Here is a 21881-nt window from a genome sequence, read left to right as displayed (position 1 = left end):
ATGAATCACTCAAGATGGGAATTTTAATTCTGTGACTGAAAATATTTCGGGGTTGCTTTGAGCAAAAGGGACAGTGACCACATCCCTTCCAGCTCTATGTGATGGCTTTTGTGATGCGGCAACTTGGCCAGGTTACAGCTCCCGGTTATTCAATCAAACGTTAGTCTAGATGTTGCAATGAAGGGATTTTGCAGATGTAATGAAAGTCCCTCATCATTGACTTTAAGTAAGGAAGATCATTCTGGATCATCTGGGTGGGCCTGACGTCATTAGTTGGAAAGGCCTTGAAAGCAGTGTGGAAGCTTCCCCCAGAGAGAGAAGAAATTCTGCTTGTGGAGAATGGCCTCAGCCCATGCCTGTGGAATTCCAGGGTCCTGTGACCTTCCCTTTCTGCCTGCTTGCCTTATGGACTGACTTGCTTAGTCAGCTCCCACAATCGTGTAAGCCAATTCCTGGTGTATTAGCTTGCTAGGCAGGCTGTAACAAAATATCACAAACAGGGTGGCTTAGAAGACAAAAATGTATTGTGTCACAGTTCTGGAGCCTCGAGGTCCAGGATCAAGGTGTTGGGCAGGTCGATCCCTCCTGAGGGTGGTGATGGAGAATCCACTCCATGCCTCTCCTCTAGCTTCTGGTGGTTTGCTGGCAATCTTTAGCATTCTTTGGTTCATACATGATGTATCACTCCTATCTCTGCCTTCGTGTCCGTATGATGTTCTCCGTGTGTGCGTCTCTCTCCAAATTTCCCCTTTTATAAGGACACCAGTCATACTGGATTAGGGCCCACACTAATGACAGCATTTTAACTTGCTTGCCTTTGTAAACACCCTATCTCCAAAAAAGGTCACAGAATGTGACCTTAGGTACTGGAGGTTAAAACTCCAATATATCTTTTTGGGGTTCTTGGTTGAACCGAGAGTAATAAAATCTGTATACTTCTGGTAGTGACATTCTCCAAAACAGCTTACCAGAAGCACTGGATTCTTCAGGTAGTACATTCCGTGTCTCCAGAAACACTGATTCATTCTCTAATCCGGAGATGTTAAAATCTGGGTATAAGCATAATACAACTGCTCAGTTCACACAAACAAGGCCAATGTTTGGGACTTATCAGAAAATTATTATTGTTAGAATTCTGGAACATCTCAGTCAGTTAGACTCTATGGGTATTTGAACTGGAAAGTGGAGAATTTTAACTATAACCTGGCTTTCCCATAAGCAGCTGTTTACCGCCCAGTAAGAATGAACAACTTGAGAAGCCAATAACTGGCTTCGTAGGATTTGGACAGAGTGCTCATGGGGTGTGAGAGCTTGGAAGGAAGCTGTGCCTTCAAGTGTCTAGGGACTAGGGGTCGGTGAAGATATTTCACATTTCTGAGCCTCTCTTGTGTGTCACACACACACACTTGCTTGTGGCCAGATACACATCATCTGACTTAAGCCTCACTACATCTTTACCAGGCATGTATTATTCTCCCGTTGTAAGACTGAGGAGGATGAATCCTAGATGACACTTAGATCACACTTCTAGTAAGGACAGGCCAAGATTCAGACATACAGCTGATCTTCATTCTTCACGGATTCTGTATTTTTGAATTCACCTACTCGCTAACATTTGTTAACTCAAAACCAATACTCATGGTGCTTTCACGGTCATTCATGGACATGTGCAGAGCAGTGGAAAATTTGAGTCACTTGATCACGTGTCCTGGCTGAGGTCTAGTGAGGCCACACTCTGCCTCTTGTTTCAGCTCTCATACTATAAACAAGCGTCCTTCCTGTGGTCTGTTAGCGCCACTTTTTGTTTTGCTTTTTACATTTTGGGGCTTTTTGTTGGTGATTTTGCTGTTCGCAATGGCCCTAAACATAGTGCTGAAGTGCCATCTAGTGTTCCTAAGGGCAAAAAGTCTGGGTTGTGCCTTACAGAGAAAATACACGTGATGGATAAGCTTTGTTCAGGCGTGAGTTATAGTGGTATTGACCATGAGTTCAGTGTTAATGAATCAGCAATGTATATTAAATAAGGTGACTTGAAACAGAAACCCACATAAAAGCAGAGGCTGAGAGGCCCCTAACTCTGAATTTCCCCAGGAGCAGTGGTTCAGGATTCACAGATTCAGTGAATCATGAGTTGATTATATCCATGCTGGTCTCTAAATGCTGCCCTTTTTACCACGGCAGGAGGATGAGACTTGAGACCTGAGGAGTTGGTGCCTCAATCTTCTTACCTGTTTTAGGAACGAAGGAGACTGTAGCCTGGAAGCCTCTGAAGGTCATGTTTTCATCGGACTGGAAGCTGATGGACATCACCCTGGAGATGCTCACCACAGGGGCGGGGACAACAAAGCCACACAGTCGAGCTGGTTCAAGCCCAGCCCCGGCATGACATGGTCAAGGGCCCAGCAAACAGACGTGGCATTGGATAGAAGAAAACAATTGTCCTTCAGGTAACTGTTAAGAAATAAACCTTTCCAGTGTAAGTCACAATTCATTTCCAAAATAGAAAGGCAGAGTGCTCCTTTGTACTGTGTATTTAACCCCATCAACATTTCAATTCTGTTTATCTCCCAAACACTCCCACTGGGAATGCCACTAAGGGAAGTTGTTCCAGCCACAGGGCTTATTTCAATGTCACTTTCCCCTCTGACCCCTAGTTCATTGTGAGCCTTCCACATTTTCTGATCAAATCGTTCTTCTTCGATTCTCCCTGAAGCTCTTCCTGCCCCTGATGGTGGAGAAGGAGGAGAGGTGGTGAGAGCATAGGAAGTGATGGAGATGGTGCAGGGGAATGAAGGAACATTGAGCCACATTCCCTAAAAGGAGTCCCAAGAAGGACTGGGTCCAAATGCAAACCAGGGAAGCCGAGGCTCCCAGGGAACACAAACCTATTTCTTTCTTCCTTTCTACATCCCTGTGCATGCTCACATAGTTGGAAGTGCACTCTCCACTTTCTTCTACTTCCAGGTTCTGAAAGGAAAGCTGAGAAGACTCCATGTTACATCCAGAGTAAACAATATGAATGCATTACCTCATTTTGATCAAGGAGAGGAATTTGGATTGTTCAACTTGCTCTACAGCATGACCTTAGATGAGAAATGTAATGGGGCATTCATGAGTGGGTTATATGACTTAGGAAATGATGCTAAACCACAGGCTCCCAAACCCTCTGAAACATCTAAGCACCCAATTACAGGCTGAATAGAAGGGTGGGGAAACGTGCAAATATTTGAGCTCCCCAGTTCCCTCCTTGGAGGAGCAAAGAAACAGCAAAGAACAACATTTGAGCAATCTGATAGCCCTGACTAATTGAGAGGAGCAGTGGGAGATAGAAATGATGAGGTAGCAGCTTAGATATTTTATGCACAAATGATGCGGATTCAATGGAGCCCGAGCACTTGGCAAAAGACACAGGCCTGCGCAGCTAGGACAGAAGTGGAGGGAAAGGATGATTCATGGTGAACGAGACATGGGGAGAAGGAGACGTGTCAGAAACAGGATCCGTTCAAACATTTCTTAAACCCTTACTGGGATACTTTCTGGAAATAGACCCTTTTTGGTTACTCTGACCATTGTGTCTTATGGAAAGGGTTTTAAGGAGGAAAATTACATAAATCTTTTTGTTTGTTTGTTTGTTTGTTGTTGTTGTTTTGTGATACGCGGGCCTCTCCCGTTGCGGAGCACAGGCTCCGGACGCGCAGGCTCAGTGGCCATGGCTCACGGGCCCAGCCGCTCCGCGGCATGTGGGATCTTCCTGGACCAGGGCACGAACCCGTGTCCCCTGCATCGGCAGGCAGACTCTCAACCACTGCGTCACCAGGGAAGTCCCCATAAATCTTTTTTAAACCAGAAATTTCCATCACAGGGGATCTAGAATGCCTATAATAAATAACTTACAAGAAAACTTAAAATATTTCTAAAAGTCAGATATACCTGTTCCTTTAATATCAATAATATTTAAAATTTAGAATTTAAAATGTTTGAAGTTGGTAAACGTAACTTGTAGAGAAATAAAATTTATGAATAATAATAATAATTTTAAAAAGACCCTTTTCTCTTCGAGTCAAATGGTGTGCACATAGTTACGACTTGTCCTACCAACTTACAAACAACCGTCCCGGATGGGTCCTGCAGGATGATGCTGTCACTGGCCGAGTGTGAGTGCATCTTTTCACGGATGCACAGCACTCAGTGTATTTTATTGCATAGATGCTTTTGAATCACTTCTAGCTCTGATATGTTCAGATTTTCAACTAAATTTTGTCTTCTTCCTCCTTCCAGGCGTACGCTCATACTTAAGATTTTCTCCTCTGTCAGTAACAGTTTCCCTTAATCCTGCTTCGTCCTGAACTGTCTGCCTTGACTCTGTTTGGGTTTCAGAAACTTTTAGAAAGACAACAGCTACACTTGTCTCACTTACTCCGTGTCTCCTTCTCCTGTGTGATCTTGTTTCTGCACCTAACATCTGATTTCACCTGACCTTTCAGATGACACCTCCCCCACCTCCTCTCTACTGTTCAATTGTCCATCCCAACTCTTCTACCTTTTTATTGGGGGATGAGGTGGGGACTGTATAACGGGTGCTTAGTCCTCCCTCTCTTTATTTTTTAAAAAAGTTTTGTCTTTTTACTTTGTTAACATTTAAAAGCACATTTGAGTAGAACAAAAGGTTTCAGAGCTGTACAATTGTTTCTCTGCAGAAGGAAGAGAGAAAGAAGGAAGGAGATCAAGATCTATCAAGAAAGAGAGAGAGAATGGAAGGAAGGGAGGAAGGAAGGAAGGAAGGGAGGGAGGGAGGGAGGGAGGGAGTCCTCTTTCTCTTTAAACTTTAACTTGCTGTGGGAAATCCAACCTATTGGCCATACCTTTTTGTTTGTTTGTTTGTTTTGTTTTGTGTTTTGAATTAAAGGCTTCATTCTCTGGACTGTCATAACACTGCACCAATTTGGTTCTATTCCTGGGTCTCAGATCTCTTTTGGCCTCTTAAATACACAAGAACTTTGAGGTCTTGTTCACCCTTACTCCTTACCCGTTATTTTATAGTTTACTTTGTCTCCATATACTCTCTTGCTTTCAATTATTATTTTAAGAGAAAGACTTCTAAATAATGCCTAATTCCAACCTCACCCTGACTGCAGTGTCATCTACCTGAAGGCATTTCTGCAGATGGCCCACTAGTGTTAACTGAACAAACACACAAATGGCCACAAACACCGCGAATCAAAGGCTGAATACACTCTGTATCCTGACATTCAAAGCCCTCCATACTTCCACCTCAGCCTCACCTTCCACCACTCCTCCTGCTATACCTTGTGCCAGTCCCTGAAACTGTTCTGCACTATACTTTTGTTATCCACTCTCCACAAACTGTTTTGTTAGCAGTTTAATTAATAAGGAAGAAATGCTTGTTTCTAGAAAGGACTAGACACTGATGAAACAAGTTACCTGGTACAAAGATTAAGGCTACATTTCAACAAAATGTAAAGCACACAGTTGCCACCTAGCGGTAAGTGTGGGTAGTTACAGTAGAGAATAGGCTAGTCTGTTAGTCAACCAGTATCAATAATATTTATCAAGAAACTTGTGTGCCAGGTGCTAGGTTCTAGGTACTAGGGATAGAGCAGCAGATACATCAGATAAAACGTCTGCCCTCATGGTGTTTATGTGAGCGATTCTCTGGAGATCCTCAGCAAAGTAAGGGTAACCAGGGTCAGTACCTTAACGAGGTGATGTTTGGGGGCTTGAAAAACCCAGTTGCAGCTGGCCATGTTGCTGTAGTCTTCGGGATAGTGAAGACTCTGTATGAGGCCTTCTTCAAAAAAGGATAGTTAAGGAGCTGCAGCCTGACTCTGCAACACAAGGGAGAACGTCCAAACAATGGCATCACCACGCACAGAGGGATCGTCTTTGTTTTCCCCCTTGTGTCTCCCACAAGTGATGTCTGAACTGACTCTTAAGGCAGAGCCATCAAGAAGGGGGAGGTCTGCGCACTGGTTCTCGAGAACTCATCAGGCCCTCTCAGCTCACTTGGGTAGGCAATAAACACGCTTTAGCAGGACTGCAGAAGGAGCCCCTGCACCTGCATCTCACTTGCCTTGAGCTCCTCTCTGCTATGGAGCTCAGTGGGCCTTGGGTGGGGGGCTCCCTACCCCTCATCTCATTCCTATGGGTCCTCAATTTCTGCAAAAGGAATGCATAGTGTGTGATAAGAGTAAATGGCTTTACCAGGAAGGTAGTTTGGTTTAAGAGCTTTATACGTGAGATTAAACCCAACAGCATAATCTGTGGCATCAGAGATGAACCTCAGCCTTATAGCGTTGGAGCCAACAAGAACCGATGAAGCCAGGCTGTTTCCACAGAATTTCCCTGCAACATAAGAATGAAGAGTTTTGGTTCAGAGCCTAGAAAACAGCACCCATGAAAAGACTTATGGGGAACTGAACTTTCGTGATAGTGCAGGCTTGTCTAAATCAGGGTTTCTCAACCTCGGCACTACTGACATTTTGAACTGGAACGTTCTTGGTGTTCAGGCTGTCCTGCACATTGTAGGATGTTTTGCAGCAATCCTGGCCTCTACCCACTGGATGCCAGTAACATTCCCTCTCGTTGTGATAACCAAAAATGCTTCTAAGACATTGCTAAGTGTCTCCTGGGGGAGGGAGGGGGTGGGCAAAATCACCTGCAGTTTAGAACCACAGAAACACTCCTCCATTTGTTTCTTGTATAAGTAACCTTTATCTCCTCCTCGTGGCTCTCTGTTGGTGCCTTCCTTCTGAACTGGACGAGGCAGGTAAGGGTCATTTTCATGTTTAGGAGAGCAGCATGCTGCCCGGGAGGCCCCAAGAGGCACTGCTGTATGTCTACATTTTACTCCTGATGGGCTCCAGGTCTGGCAAATGAGTCTAGGAAGCCTGTTTCCATGGGCAGCAGATGCTGTAAGTGAATTGTACTGTGGCCCTTACAGCCCTCGCACAGGCTCAGATTTTGTTCCTTTCCACTGTCAATTCTAAGTCTCAAAATTGGAGACAGGAAGTGTGGTACTTATAGACGCCTCAGGGCCAGACATATTGTAACCAGGCCCCATTAAGTCCTCCTAGCACTAGTGTCCATTTGACAATGTGAAAATCCACTCACCGATAAGTGTGTCTTCTAAAGAATATATTGACAGGTAATTGTGGTGACAAGACTCTGCATCGAAGTGGGAAAAATTGAGGAGCACGTGCATTCCCTCTGGTACAAACAGGGTCCAGACACACAGTCTGAAGGTAGATACATTGAGAGGGTATTATTTCTAGATGGAAAGCGACAGTCACAGTCCAATGAGTGGGGCAGAGTCAAACTGGAGGTGGGAGTCAAGGGCAGGGGAGGCAGCGGGGGCTACTCACTGCTTGCTCTCATAATACAGGAAGGGGCTTTCTGGGAAGTGCAGCTCCCCTTCTGATGCTCTGATCACACGGTCCTGCTCACCGCATGCGGCTGGGAGGGAAAGCCACGCGAATCAGCGCTAACCGTGATGGCTATAGCCACAAGAGCCCTTTCCCTCCAGAACCTGTACAGACACTGCGGCCTCCTGGTTCTTCTTTACACACGCTTCCTTTCGTGGAGACATGAAATCTTTTGCTATCTTGGCTTCTATGATGCCTTATTTTTTGTTTCTTGTAGATCCTGCCTAACCTTGAGATTCTATGATTTCTTCTTCTTTACTCTTCTTTCTTTGACCCCATAATTCCACTCTATAGATGCAGGTATTCCCGATTTTCTATTCTTAGTTTTCATTTCTCTCTACACGAGCCCTCTGATCCACTTCATTCACACCATCAGTTTCAACTGTTATCTCTACCTGAACTTGATTTTTCAACCATCTCCTAGATATCTCCCCTGAAACTTAACATGCTACAAAGGGACTTCCTCTCAGTCTGCAAAACTGCTTCCACTTCTGATTTGATTAGCTTATGTGCCCTTTTCTTAGCTTTCCATGCTCAGAACTTTGGTGTCATCCTTCATTCCTTCCCTCCCTCACCGCGCGTAACCTTAGTTACTATCCTGGCCTAATTCAGCCTGTTTCTATGCCTCCTTTTCATTCTCTGGCCGTTGCCCTCGTTCAAGCATTATATTCTTGTCTCTTGAACTAATGCATAATCTCATAAGTCCACCTTGAATTATTGATATTGTCCTCTCCAATTTATCCCCTATGTGCCGTTCTCATAGCACTGAAGTATAGCTCTGATCTGTTTATCTAATTAGTCAGTTTCCTATTACTCAATAAAGTCAAAATTTTCTTGAGTGGTGTTCAAAGTTTCCATATTTTGTTCTCAGGTTACCCGTTTAATCTTCTCCCTCATAAAAACTCATCACATAGCCTACACTTCAACTGACTGACTTACTGGGTCTCTATTACATCCTAAATTTTCATATCTCCATATTTTAGTAGCCATCTTCTGATAAGGATGACTCCTTGAGCTGGAATATTTTTCCTTACCTATATCCCATTTCCACCTGACAAAATCCTACTCATCGTTCTTTAAGGTTAAGCTTAAAAGATGTCTGTGCTCCAAAGCCTTCATTGTCTTTTTTTTTTTTTCCCCCAGCTAGAAGCAGCCACTCACTCCTCTGAGCTCTCAGGGTACTCTTTTTCCACTTTGCTCTTTGGAGATAGCTCCACAGACTCACAGAACCACTGAAGATTTGAGCTAAAGATGCCTTTGAGACCACCTGGTCCAAACTCTTTCCTTTTTGGATGAGGAAACTCAGGTTCAGAGGTAGGAAGGAGCCTGCCCAAAGTCACAGAGTGAATTCATTTTAGACCTGCAATGTAACCCTGGGGGTGAGTCCCCTATTCTTTCAGGACAAGGTGTGTAGCTTCCGGACCACATCTGCCATGCCCCACCTCCTCCCTTGTGTCTTGGATCCAAATCTGGGATTTGCCAACTGTTTGCTGAATTGCACTGGAGCTCTGGATTGACAAGTGAACTCAGAGGGAATGTGGCGCTCCTGCTGGGTGAAGGGATGAATTCACCCTCCCTGGCTGGGGATGAATGGCTGTGGGTGCTCCTAGTGATGGTTTTATACCTAGTGATTATGGAGAGCTCTTGCAGAGGAAGACTTTGATTATAAAGGAACCGATATTCAGAAATCCTAGAGATTAATTCATGCTCCTGGAAGAACAGGCTACAAGAAATACCCACCTCTGGAGTGCTTTCTCAGCTTCCCTGGGAAAGAAAAAGAAAGATGCAATTCGAGGTTGTGATATCCTGAACAATATTTCAAGAAGTTAGCATCTCCCTGGCTCAAAAGTGCAGAGGTTGTTAAGTCAGTTTGCAACTAATGAAAATATAATCTGTGGAAAGAACAGAAGGGATAAACTGACAAAGCAGCAAAGTGGCCCTTGTGCTTTAAGAAGATGATTTCACTCTTTATTAAGTGGGCTGCTTAGCTTGGGGATTACACAAAGCAAGAAGAGGTCATCTGGTCTACCCCTCTAATTTTTCATGAAAAGGGAGGCTGGAGATGGAAATAACACATCCACAACTGCTGGACAGCTACAAGTTGAACTGAGGACTCCAAAACCTGCTATTGTACCATATACTTGAACACAAACCCAGGTTCTTCCTGAACTAATTTGAATTAACCCCTTTGGGAAAGAATAGAAGTCCTATTTCAGGCTAGAAGCCACCAGTCAAGAAAACAATTAAGTTGGATTTGGAGGCAAAAATGAAGTTTCAATTAACTCATTGGTGAATCTGGTAGAAGGACGTATATAGACCCTGGCCTTTTCAGACTTATGGTACCTGGCTCTATGCCAGGCCGTCTCAACCACAACATTACTAACATATGGGACTAAATCATTCTTTGCTGTGGGAGGGGGGGCTGTCCCGTGCACTGTAGGATGCTTAGCAGCATCCATAGCCTCCACCCCCCAGATGCCAGTGGCACCCCTGTCCCCTGTTGTGACAACCAAAAATGTCTCCAGACATTGTCCCGTGGCGGGCAAAATTTCCCCTCATTGATAACCACTGATCCATGCTATAGCTTGCTGAATCTTGCTAGCAGAGTTGAGAAGTGGTGAGACAGTTTCAAATAAAGGCAAATTTGACAAAGTCTAGGATGGATGTATTCACATTTCATTGAATATTTGTACACTGTACCACACATCATAGTTTACCCTTGTTTTAGACTCAGTAAATACCACAGTCCTTATGTGAGACACTAAGAACAGAAGCAGAGGTTGTCTGCTCAGTGGTCCTGACTTGTGTAGACTCTGCTGATGCTCTCTCTTTCCCTAGCTTCTTGACCTTATGTTCTGGCTTGATTACCAATTTGGATGTGTTTGTGGATCCAGGGTAGCACTTTAGTAAGATCTGTGAAGATCCCAGGGGATCCTTGATCATCTTTCTGCAGATTATTTCTCCAACCTCGACCACAGCCCAAACCCCAGGAAGTCACACCAGCCAGAGTCCAAGTCCCTTTCTTATTCCGGCACATGAGGGAACCTCCTGAGTCTCCCTGTAGGGAGAAAAGATCTCTGTTACTGTCATTGTCAGTGTCTGTGCCCCACAAAGGTGCTAGATGAGGATTAATGAATTTCTTCACTTCTAATACTTTGGACTCAGGGGCCTGGGAGAATAGGCAAGCACAATTCACAGTCAATCCTCAAATACCACTGGAGCCTACCAAGTCTACCTCCTTCTTCCCCATCCTAAGCTTTCATCAAATATCAGATTGTTTCCTTCTCCTGTCTCATCCTACAGACTCAGAAGTCTTGTCCAGTAGTCAAATCAACCTCAAATTTGGTCAGCAGGAAGGATGGAGGGAAAGAGAAAGCTCCCATTATACACAAACTGGAAATCTCTAAGTAGGAAAGCATCACCTATCTTTCAGGGCCGGAGTACCCTAGTTCATTGTTGGCATCATCTCCATTATTTGGTCTTTTGGAAAGAGCAGAAGATCTCCTCTGAAAGCACAGTCTCTGCTAAAAACAGGTTGTTTAAACTGTCCTCTATTTTGACTTGACCTCCCTTTTCAGTCCTGATCCTTCTTTCCCGAGTCCAGGCTTGCCTACAGCCTTCTTTCAGCCCCTCATCTGATGACAAAGCTGAGGGAAGCCCTGCCTGGGACCTGTCAGCCCAACCATTCCTGCCTACCTGACACGCATCTCTTCCTCCATCTGGGAAGCCTGCGCAGAGAAAAGTCCGCCCACTAATGGGTTTCTGTAAGGTCAACAGAGCTGTAATACACTCATCCTGGGTCAAAATGGGCAGGTTCACTTCCTGCAAGACTTGTGGGACGACACCATCTAGAAAACACAGAAATGAGAACCCCAGCAAGGCACTCTTTCACCTTTTCTGCATTGAAGATGCCCCATTCAGGCCTGTGTCTTTTGGAAAGATTTGAATTTCGAAGTACAATGTGATAGTCTCTATTTTAAAAATGTCTACACAACTGTCTTTTTTAAATAGATTAAAAATTCTCTTTTCTGATTACCAACCAGAAACTTCTGATACGAGCGTAGGAGTTCTTACCTTCATTCAAGCGGCCCCAGCCTGTGGTTGTACAAATAAATCCAGGCTCAAATTGTTCCCCTGGCTCTGGAAGACACATGGGTCCCACATACTGGTCTGCAGAAAAGAGCAAGGCAGGGCTTGTTTCATTCATGGAGGAGAGGATACCATAAGCCACTCACCAACTAGCATCTAGGTGGTTCCCAAAGAACTTGTGATCTCTCTGTCTGGCACCTCCAGGGGTTACTTGTGAAACAAAGTAACTGACTCCACATGATCCTATATCTAAAGCCACAAGCCAAGAGGGTTTCAGGTAGCAGAGCCTCCAGCTCAAATTCCTATCTCAAAGTACATGATTCAGAATTCTTGGGCATATGCTACATAACTTATACTGTAGGGAATGTGCTATGGAACAGAAGTTCTGGAGCACATGGGGTAGACAATTCAGAGTGAGCTTCAAATGTTTACCAAAATGGAAAGCTCCAGCCATCTTCAAAAGAGCAATATCATAATCCATTGGTTTCTTGGTAGAGAAATATGGGTGTATGATGATGGTTTCAATGGTGAGGGTTTGCTCTCCTGGCTCTATATAGCTCAAGTCATATTCTCCAGCAGTAACGTTGAAAGTTGATGCAATATTTCTATGAGGAGGAAAGAGTAAAATGGATGGATTTCATTGAACCTCTGAGTACAGTTGCAGTGGTTGACAAAATGACTTCTTCAAAATGACATGGATAGGGGGCTTCCCTGGTGGCGCAGTGGTTGAGAGTCCGCCTGCCGATGCAGGAGACACGGGTTTGTGCCCCGGTCCGGGAAGATCCCACATGCCGCGGAGCGGCTGGGCCCGTGAGCCATGGCCGCTGAGCCTGCGCGTCCGGAGCCTGTGCTCCGCAACGGGAGAGGCCACAACAGTAAGAGGCCTGTGTACCGCAAAAAAAAAAAAAAAAAAAGACATGGATAGATAATGTAGGTGTGAAGCTGATGAACAGAGAAAGTGAGAATGATTCCAAATGTAGAGGTTCCCAATGTGAGTGAGGGACTAGTAAAAAGTGGCCTCATATGGAGCCAATAATATGATAAATTGAATACCTTGCAGTGTTATTTGTTTAATGCCTAAGGGTGTATATACAGTATAATTCAGTGGTCTAAAGCTATATTCAGCTACCCCAGATGGCTGGCCTGGCCTCAATATCAGTGAGATCCTTTGGGAGTTTCTGGTGATTCCCATGAAGTATGCTGCTTTAATGTCAGAGATCTAATGCATAATGCATACCATGAAAGACGTAATAGCACCGTAACTCTGATGTTCCAGAGGGTATGCACACTCAGGGCTTTGGGACTGATTAGAGCAATGGGAAGTGGGGATCTTCCCCTACTTCCTTTATGTTTGTAATTTAGAGATCTAGCATGACACGGGAAACACCATTCTATTCCTCTTCTACCCGCAGCAAAGTTATCTGAAAGGAACTTGATAGGATGCATTGAGGTGGATTAAGAGCTTTGCGCTTGCCATCTCTGGGGATCTAGAAGAGATGATTTTATACAAAATTGGAAAAGACATCATTTTCTCTTGGTATAGTTCCCTGGCTCTTGGCTATATTAAATACCAAACCTAATACATAGCAACTCTCTAGCCTAACCACCTGCCACATTGCAGTGAAATTATCAGTTGACTCTTTTTTAGACTATCAGCTCTCGGGGGGCAGGAATCATATCTTAGTCATCTTTGCATCTTTGATACCCACTAGTGTCCAGCACTGAGTAAATATCCAGGAGATGTCTGTGGAGAAAGAGGGCAAATAGGGGGATATATAATCTTCATTGCAGCTTTATGAATCTCAAGAGCACTGGCAACAGTAGAACATTTGGAGCATACAAGAAAATGGATAAGAGACGGAAATTGTTAGAGTGAAGTTCAGAGAGGCAGGGTCAAAAGGAAAGAAGACACAGGAGCCTTCTTCGTGTTTTACTGTCCTCCCTTTGTTTTCTTTTATCCATTTATTAAGATGCATAATGAACTGGATGCTTTTTTTTTTCACTGAAATTTAAGAAAACTAGGAGAGAACTTTCAGAACTCTATCTTTGGGATGCTTTTTTTCTCACTTGGATATTATTCTTTATTAACTTCTAGCCCATTTTAAGTAAGGAATGAATGTTTTCTACCAAGTTGTGTACCCTCGGACAATGACCTTGAGCCCTATCTGTATTATGCAATTAACATGTTCTCCCCTAAGGCATACATCACACCATTCCATATTTTAATAGAGTTATTGCTGCTGATTCCCAGGGAGAAGAAGGGTAATCTGACCTTCATCAATGGGCTGGGCTTTCCATACCTGTTTGCAACACAGTGAGCAGCTGTGATCACCCACTCTGCAGAGATGATGGTCCCACCACAGACATGCTTCTGCCTTCGTTTCAAAGACACCTGAATTGCAAAGACCTTAAATAGAAGTAAGTTAATGCCCTGGGATCCCCCCAAACCTGGAGACTGAGCATATTCCGAAAAAGAGACCCAGATATCTTACTCATAAATACCAGAAATCATGGACTGTGAAGTGGTAAACCAATCACACTATAGCTCAGAAAGAAGAGCAATGCTGGAACCAGAATATTCCTACTGCTGGCCCACAGGAGAGGTAGTTAACTTGAGATGACTGGCTATAAGGTTTTAGGAAGTTGGTAATAAAAATTGTGGGTATTTATTTATTTACATGATAATGTTTACCATCTGTTACTCTAACAATATGAATCATATCTGTGAATGAAGAGAAAGAAAAAGAAGCATAAGACACAGAACAGACCAGATGGAGAAGTTTGGGATAAAGACAAGGTGAGGGCTAAGGGAGTCTTCCAAAGTCTGTTCCAATTCCTCTAAGCCTCTTAGAGAAAGAGTCTGGATTTACAGCTGTCTTATAGTTTTTAACTATGTGACCTCTACAACTGCTTCAAGCTTATTTTTAATCTGTCTCTACAACAGATTTTCTATCTTTGGCTTGTCCTGTTCATGATGTTTGGCTTGACTCCAACACGACTTATAGGGTACAAGCAAATACTTTTAATTCCACTGTTTAAATTAGAAAAGAAGCAATTTATTAGAACTGTCTCCTTTTTGAACAAAAATTATTCAATGAGCAACTGAAAACAAAATTAATACAGAGAAAAGGCTAAGAACAGAATAAAGCACAAGTAAGTAAAAGTCAATGAGTCATCCCTGACTATGATTTGAATATGGACTTCTGAATTGACTGGCCAACCAACTGACCAAGTAAGAATTTGATCAATCAACTCTTCAAACCAGGTAATTAATTCATCAGTTAATCAAATGACAATGATTCAGCCATTCCATCATCTCACTGAACACAGACTCAGTCAACCAATCGTTACCAAATATCCACTGATCTAAAAGTTAATATGGGGCCTCCCTGGTGGCACAGTGGTTGAGAGTCTGCCTGCCGATGCAGGGGACACGGGTTCGTGCCCGGTCTGGGAAGATCCCACATGCCGTGGAGCGGCTGGGCTCGTGAGCCATGGCCGCTGAGCCTGCATGTCCGGAGCCTGTGCTCCGCAACGGGAGAGGCCACAGCAGTGAGAGGCCCGCGTACCGCAAAAAAAAAAAAAAGTTAATATGACTCACTGACTCAAGAGAAGTAAAAATAAAGAGCTATTGTTCTACCTACAAAATGAAGAGGCAAGAATATAGCATGGCTCCCAGGGTAAAGAAAATTGGGAGACTTTCAAAGACAATAAATGCCATAGGCTAAGGGCAGAGGCACAAAGGCATTCTATGGCATAGGAGGAACAGGAAATTAGATTGAGACAGAATTCTTAGGACACTAACTACTACGGAGGCAGTACTCTTGATTATTCCTTGAAGGGTCCTATGGTATAGGTATGAATCTTACATCCCAAACATAAAGTAGACTGGCTACACCTTCCCTCATCATCTTTAACTGTAACAAGATAAGTATGTTTTAAATATATTTATTGAATCAGAAAATTATTTTCTAAATTATAAATTTGAAGTGGGGTTTTTGTATTAGGGACTGAAAGTTTGGGATGGCATTTCCAAATTCTGGAGCAAGCCAATAGCGCTTGTAACTATTCTGAACACACCTTTCTAGAAGTCAACTGAGGGACATCAGGAGCGTCTTGGATCCTTGTACTAACTCATGAGATCTCTGGTGATGAACTAAGCAGAAGAGAGCATACCGATGAGCAGCATGGGTTCTGAGAGATCCAATCCTGAGACAGCTCATAATCCAACCACAGAAGGTTCCCTGAGACTCACCTGCCAAGGGTAGGAACCCTTTTCCACTTGTCTTCCCCCAACAATGCGACTGAAAATGTTAAGGTAATTCAAAGGCCGTGACTTAACCAGACTCTGCCCACAAGTGGGAGCTGGGGGAAAAAAGACAATAATTTAGTGGTTAGATATCTCTTAGGACTGAGGGGTACAGGAAAGTCTTCTGAGCAAGAAATACTATAAGGCATGGAGCATGTGGCAATACTATAAAACGGCTTTAAGTTATTTGTGGAATTTGCTGTGATTTGAGGTACAAGGGATTGTTCCACTTTTTCACATAGGACGTGCATATCATGAAGAGATCTACTTTTCTGACATGAAGATTTAGGGCCTCAGAGGTAGATCTCCGCTGGGTTAGCACGAATACAGTCCCCTTTTGATACTGAGCCATCTGACCCCTTAGAGGCTCCCCACAGCACTCTGTGCTTCTGTGACATTTATCACATGCTGTTATGGTTATCTTTCAACCCCACCAGACTGTGAGCTCCTCAGAAATAGGAACTTAATCTTGAAATATCTGTATCTACAGTATCTAGTGCAGTTCCCGATTCATAGAAGTTGCTCAATTAATTGGTTGAATGGGTAATACTATAGTCTGCCTTAGACTGTAATTTTGTTTGCATCTTTTCCTCTGCTTGACCCAAGAGACTAAGTCTGAGATCATGGTCAGTGGTGCCTGGCACACAGTCAAATATTGGATTTCATTTGCTATAAGAGTGGAAAGTATCACGTTGTTCAATGATAGTGGAGTAGAGGGAAGACAGTGTCCTGATTCACACACCGGAATGGTGTTAGGGTAGAAGGGTTGCTAGGTAATGGGAGAAAGAACTGTTTCCTTTTTGTGGAAAAGATCTTATCCTTGAAAAAGTTGCATTTACTTATTTATTCTCAATATTTGTTCTGCTTTTGTTTGTTTTGTTTTGTTTGTTTTTGACTCTTCAGCTAAGAGATGGGCTAGATTAAGATGCTGAAGACTGCCTGGTAATTTAAGGATGGTCCATGTTCTGTCCCTACTGCAGGTCCTTCTTTTCTACATGTCGTCTAGGAGGGCCTAGCATGCCCTGTCTCATAATCACCCCACTTCTTTACATAGTTGAATTCTCTAATCCCTATTCTTCAGCTTGGAGATCACTTCAACTGAGAACTCTTCCTTGATTTCCTCAAACTGTGTTAAGTATTTCTCCCCTGTAGTTCCTCTCCCCTCTTATAGTTTCTGCCATGCAGTATTACGATAGTGAATTGTTTGTCTCCTTCATTGTACTATGAAGTACTTAAGGAAAAAAAAAACCTATGTTTTATTCATCTCTGTATTTCCAAGGTTTAGCACATTCCTAGCATACAGTAGACACTTATAAAAGTTGGAAGGAAGAACAAATGATTTTTCTTGAAAATATATCCTTGAAAGCATAGCTATTTAGATTAATATGTTAAAATATACAAAACAACTTCTCATTTAAGCCCCATTCTCTGCCTGTGAATCAAGCACTATGACCCCCACATTACTGATGGGAAAATGAAGAATCAAAGAGATACACAGCTAATTAATGACAAGGCATGGATGTAACACTGTCTTTTGATTCTGAACCCAATACAGGTATAATATTGAATCAAAGCTTATTTTCTAGCTGTTTCTGTTGACTGAATCATAAATACCTTAGACACAAAATTTAGTATTTCCTGAACGAATTGAAGCAAAGATAGAAAACATGATAATTCTTGAGGCTAGTACAAATCTGACTGTGAAGAAGCCTGCCAAGAACTGTTCTCAGATTATGTTACTTGAGGAAAAAAAGACCATTTATATATATATAAATAATAGACTACAGGAAACATGCTTCGTATTTCCCAGCAATATAATTTTTTAAAAGATTACAAATGCTTCCAAATTTATGCTGATTTCCAGAATTTGCTCCATGAAAGGAGATGGGATTGTGGAATGTGTCCAAATAAGTGAACAATTCCAGTTCTCTCCAGATCAGTGCAACTTGTCCAAGTTGTATTCCATTAACGTTCTATTCAGTTTAATATGATGATTGCAGGAGAGAAATCCAAATTAATTACATGAAAACTAATTAGATCTCCAAAATATATTTGTCTCTCCTGTTCTCCCAAAGGAATATGGAGTGGAACTGTGAGAGCCACTGCCAGCAAAGTTTATTTCTTCAGATAAAGATAGTTACAGAGATCATCTGGAACTTACCTTTGGGGAGAGAGAGAGTTGCAGATTTACTCTGTTCCAAACAGATCATTCCAAGCAGTAAAATGAGCTTATTCTTGCTCATATGCATTTTGAAACTCAAGAGTTTTTCCCTGGAATTTTAGAGAGACTAAAGAGAACCAAAACAGAAAGCCTTGTGAGAGCAGCAATATACCAACTTAAAAGAAAGTTACTCATTAACCAAGACACGAGGCATTCAACCATGTCCGTATGATGTTTCTGAATGTGGTTTCTTGCAAAGATCTTTGCAAGATGTGGGGAGTCAACCACAGAAGCATAGTCTTGCTCAAGCAACAGTACATGTCCCATTACACCCACATCCATTCGTTGCTTCCCCCAGAGTCTATCTGGCTAGCCAAGTGGTTGGTGCCTAAGGCTTCCATTTGCAAACATTACTTGCTTCTTGTGACAGGTTTCCACTTTCTACAAGAGGATTGAATATCAAAGTTGTCCCTGTTGGCAAGGATAGGCTTTCCTACATGCTTGCAAACATCCCATCAGAATATGCTAAAACATTTCTTTCTCTTGTTTTCCAAATGTAAATGGATGGTTATAGCCAGGTGTTAGAGGAAAGATAATTTGATAGCACACTCGGGAACTCAATTTAGGATACTGTCCATTGAGGCATTTGTGAATCTACATTCTTTCACCATTTTTTTGTATTTCTGGAAGGCAAAAACTAAATCACTTTTGCTTCTAAACCTGGTAGATGATGTGGCATGGGGGAAGTGGCTCTGATTATATTCATCTTCGTTTTCCTTGGGTGAGTTTTGGGGACATGGTCAGTGTGTAAGAAACACTTGTGGATTGGCCATTGCCATGTATGAGCACACCGGGACGTGAGTTTTCTTCTGTCACCTTTTACAAATTACCTGCCCAAAACAGCCATTGTCAAACCAGAAATCTCTTTCTTGTAGCAAATCTTGCCCTTCTACAAAATAAATCTATAAAAACATAACACATACAACTAACATACATGCAAAACAAATAAGTTTTAAAACCTAAAATTTGGTGAGAACTGCAAATTTAGGGAACAGCCAAGACTACAACCTTATGAAAAGAAGGACACGCAAACGCCAATTGAGGATTTATCCACAAATATTCAGTAAGAAAATAATATCTTCAAAGTGCTGAGCAAAAATAACTATCAACTTAGAATTTTATGCCCAGCTAAGTGATCATCTAAGAATAAGAGTGAAATAAAGATATTTTTAGGAAAAGAAAACACTTGAAAGGATTTACTAACAGCATACCATTGCTAAGAGAGCCACTAATGCAGAAAGTACATCAGAAGACAGAAATTAAGTCCAGGAGGAAGGAGAGGGATATAAGAGGAAATGATGAATAAAGAAAAAATGGGTAAACTGTATGTAAATCTAATCAAGCATAAAGTAACAATAGTAATGACTAATTTGAGATTGTATCGTCAAGGTATCTAGTTGTCTATCCAATATATAGTCTCCCTTTTTTTTCTTGGAAACAGAACCCTGATTTTGTTGGGTTCTTCAAAGTGCCCAATTTAAAAACAAAACAAAACACATTTTCCAGCTTCCCTTGCATATGATGAGGCCCTGTTACTCAGTTCTTGTTGTTGATTTAGAGTTCATGGAATGTTCTATAAAAAGGTTAGATGGACTCAGCTGACATAAACATTTTGGCTCTGGACTTTTTCCCTTCCTCTTTCCTGAAAAATGAACAAAATGGTTAAAGCTGGAGCAACCATTCTGTAGCCCCAAAGCAAGAAGCACAAGGTAAAGATGGCTGAGTGGAAAGACAGAAGTCTAGGTACCTAATATTTTGTGGAGCTGCTGCATCAAATTTCTCATTATGTGCACAAATAAGCCACAGTTGTTAATTTTTAGTTTGCCTAATTATCGGTGACATCAAATGTATTTAACAGTAATCAGTGTTTATTTTTCCATGTATTGCAGTTTTGTATCCTTTGCTCATATTTCTACTTGGTTGGTTATCCTTTCACCTTTTTGTGATGGAAAACTTAAAATCTCTATAAAAGTAGAGAGAATAGTATAATTAACCTCCATGTACCTATCACTCTGCTTCAACAACAACCCACATTTGGCCCATTTTATTTCTTTTACAACTTTCTCACAACTCTATAATCTTATACATATTTTTGAAGTATAGTTAACTTACAATATTACATTAGCTTCAGATGTACAACATGGTGATTCAAAGTTTTTATAGATTATACTCCATTTAAAGTTGTTATAAAATATTGGCTATATTCTTTGTGCTGTACAATATATCCTTCCAGCTCATTTATTTTATACATAGTAGTTTGTACCCCTTAATCCCCTACTCTTATCCTGCCTCTACCCTTTTCCATCTCCTCACTCATAACCACTAGTTTATTCTCCATATCTGTGACTCTGTTTCTGTTTTGTTATATTCATTCATCTTATTTTTTAGGTTCCACATATAGGTGATAACACACAGTATTTGTCTTTCTCTGTCTGACTTATTTCACTAAACATAGTATCCTCCAAGTCCATTCATGCTGTTGCAAATGGCAAAATTTCATTCTTTTTATGGCTGAGTAATATTCCATTGTGTGTGTATACGTATGTGTATGTATATGTGTGTGTATATATATATATATATATATATATATGCCACAACTTCGATGGTTTCCTTTGCAGTTCAAAAGCTTTTTGGTTTACTTAGGTCCCCTTTATTTTTGCTTTGTTGCCTTTGCCTTAGGAGACAGATCCAAAAAATATTACTACAATATATGTAAAAGAGTGTTCTGCCTATGTTTTCTTCTAGTAGTTTTATGTTTTTTCAGTCTTACATTTAGGTCTTTAGTCCATTTGAGTTTATTTTTGTATATAGTGTGAGAAAATGTTCTAATTTCATTCTTTTACATGCAGCTGTCCAGTTTTTCCAGCATCATTTACTGAAGAGACTGTCTCTTCCCTGTATATAGTATTGCCTCCTTTGTTGTAGATTAATTGACCATAAGTGGCCATATTTCTGGGCTCTCTATTCTGTTCCATTGATCTATGTGTGTGTTTTGGTGCCGGCACCATACTGTTTTGATGACTGTAGCTTTGTAGTACAGTTTGAAATCAAGGAGCGTTGATACCTCCAGCTTTGTTGTTCTTTCTCAACATTGTTTTGGCTATCTGGGGGTTTTGTATTTCCGTACAAATTTTAGAACTATTTTCTCCCTAAATAGTTCTGTGAAAATGCCACTGACATTTTTATAGGGATTGCATTCAATCTGTATATTACCTTGGTAGTATGATCATTTTAAAAATAATAATTATTCTGGTCCATGAACAAGTTGTATCTTCCATCTGTATTGTCTTCAGTTTCTTGGTCAGTGTATTATAGTTTTTAGAGTACAGATCTTTTAACTCCTTAATTAGATTTCTTTCTAGTTTTATTTTATCCTTTCTGATGCAATGGTAAATGGGAATGTTCTCTTAATTTCTCTTTCTAATAGTTCATTGTTAGCATATAGAAATGAGACAGATTTCTGTATACTGATTTTGTGTCCAGCAACTTTACCAAATTCATTGATGAGATCTAGTAGTATTTTGGTTGTGTCTTTAGCATTTTCCATCTATAATCTTCTTTTGAAACAAATCCCAGGCATTATTTTATTTCATCTATAAACAATTCAGTATCTCTCTCTTTTTTTTTTTTTTTTTTTTTGGCGGTACGCGGGCCTCTCACTGTTGTGGCCTCTCCCGTTGCGGAGCACAGGCTCTGGACGCGCAGGCTCAGCGGCCATGGCTCACGGGCCCAGCTGCTCCGCGGCATGTGGGATCCTCCTGGACCGGGGCACAAACCCGTGTCCCCTGCATCGGTAGGCGGACTCTCAACCACTGCGCCA

General features: G+C 41.8%; 1 protein-coding gene across 1 annotated transcript; it reads right to left on the bottom strand.

Annotated features, from left to right (window-relative positions):
- Positions 1-506: 506 nt before the first annotated feature.
- Positions 507-21881, bottom strand: OVCH2 (ovochymase 2). The gene is given in 19 exon segments (XM_089915860.1): positions 507-545; positions 548-731; positions 733-748; positions 969-1049; positions 2229-2360; positions 2886-2979; positions 5715-5816; positions 5818-5846; positions 6223-6363; positions 7132-7256; positions 7383-7473; positions 9183-9206; positions 10311-10500; positions 11139-11290; positions 11517-11612; positions 11964-12136; positions 13832-13923; positions 15787-15896; positions 18002-21881. Coding segments are annotated over 19 exon segments (1959 nt in total). The 5' UTR covers positions 18090-21881.

Source organism: Delphinapterus leucas, chromosome 7 (genome assembly GCF_059928025.1).
Source record: "Delphinapterus leucas isolate spDelLeu-1000000601 "Yukka" chromosome 7, BTC_Dleu_Yukka2, whole genome shotgun sequence".
Lineage (NCBI taxonomy): Eukaryota > Metazoa > Chordata > Mammalia > Artiodactyla > Monodontidae > Delphinapterus > Delphinapterus leucas.
Note: the sequence above shows the minus strand (reverse complement) of the source record. Positions and strands in the feature narration are given on the sequence as shown.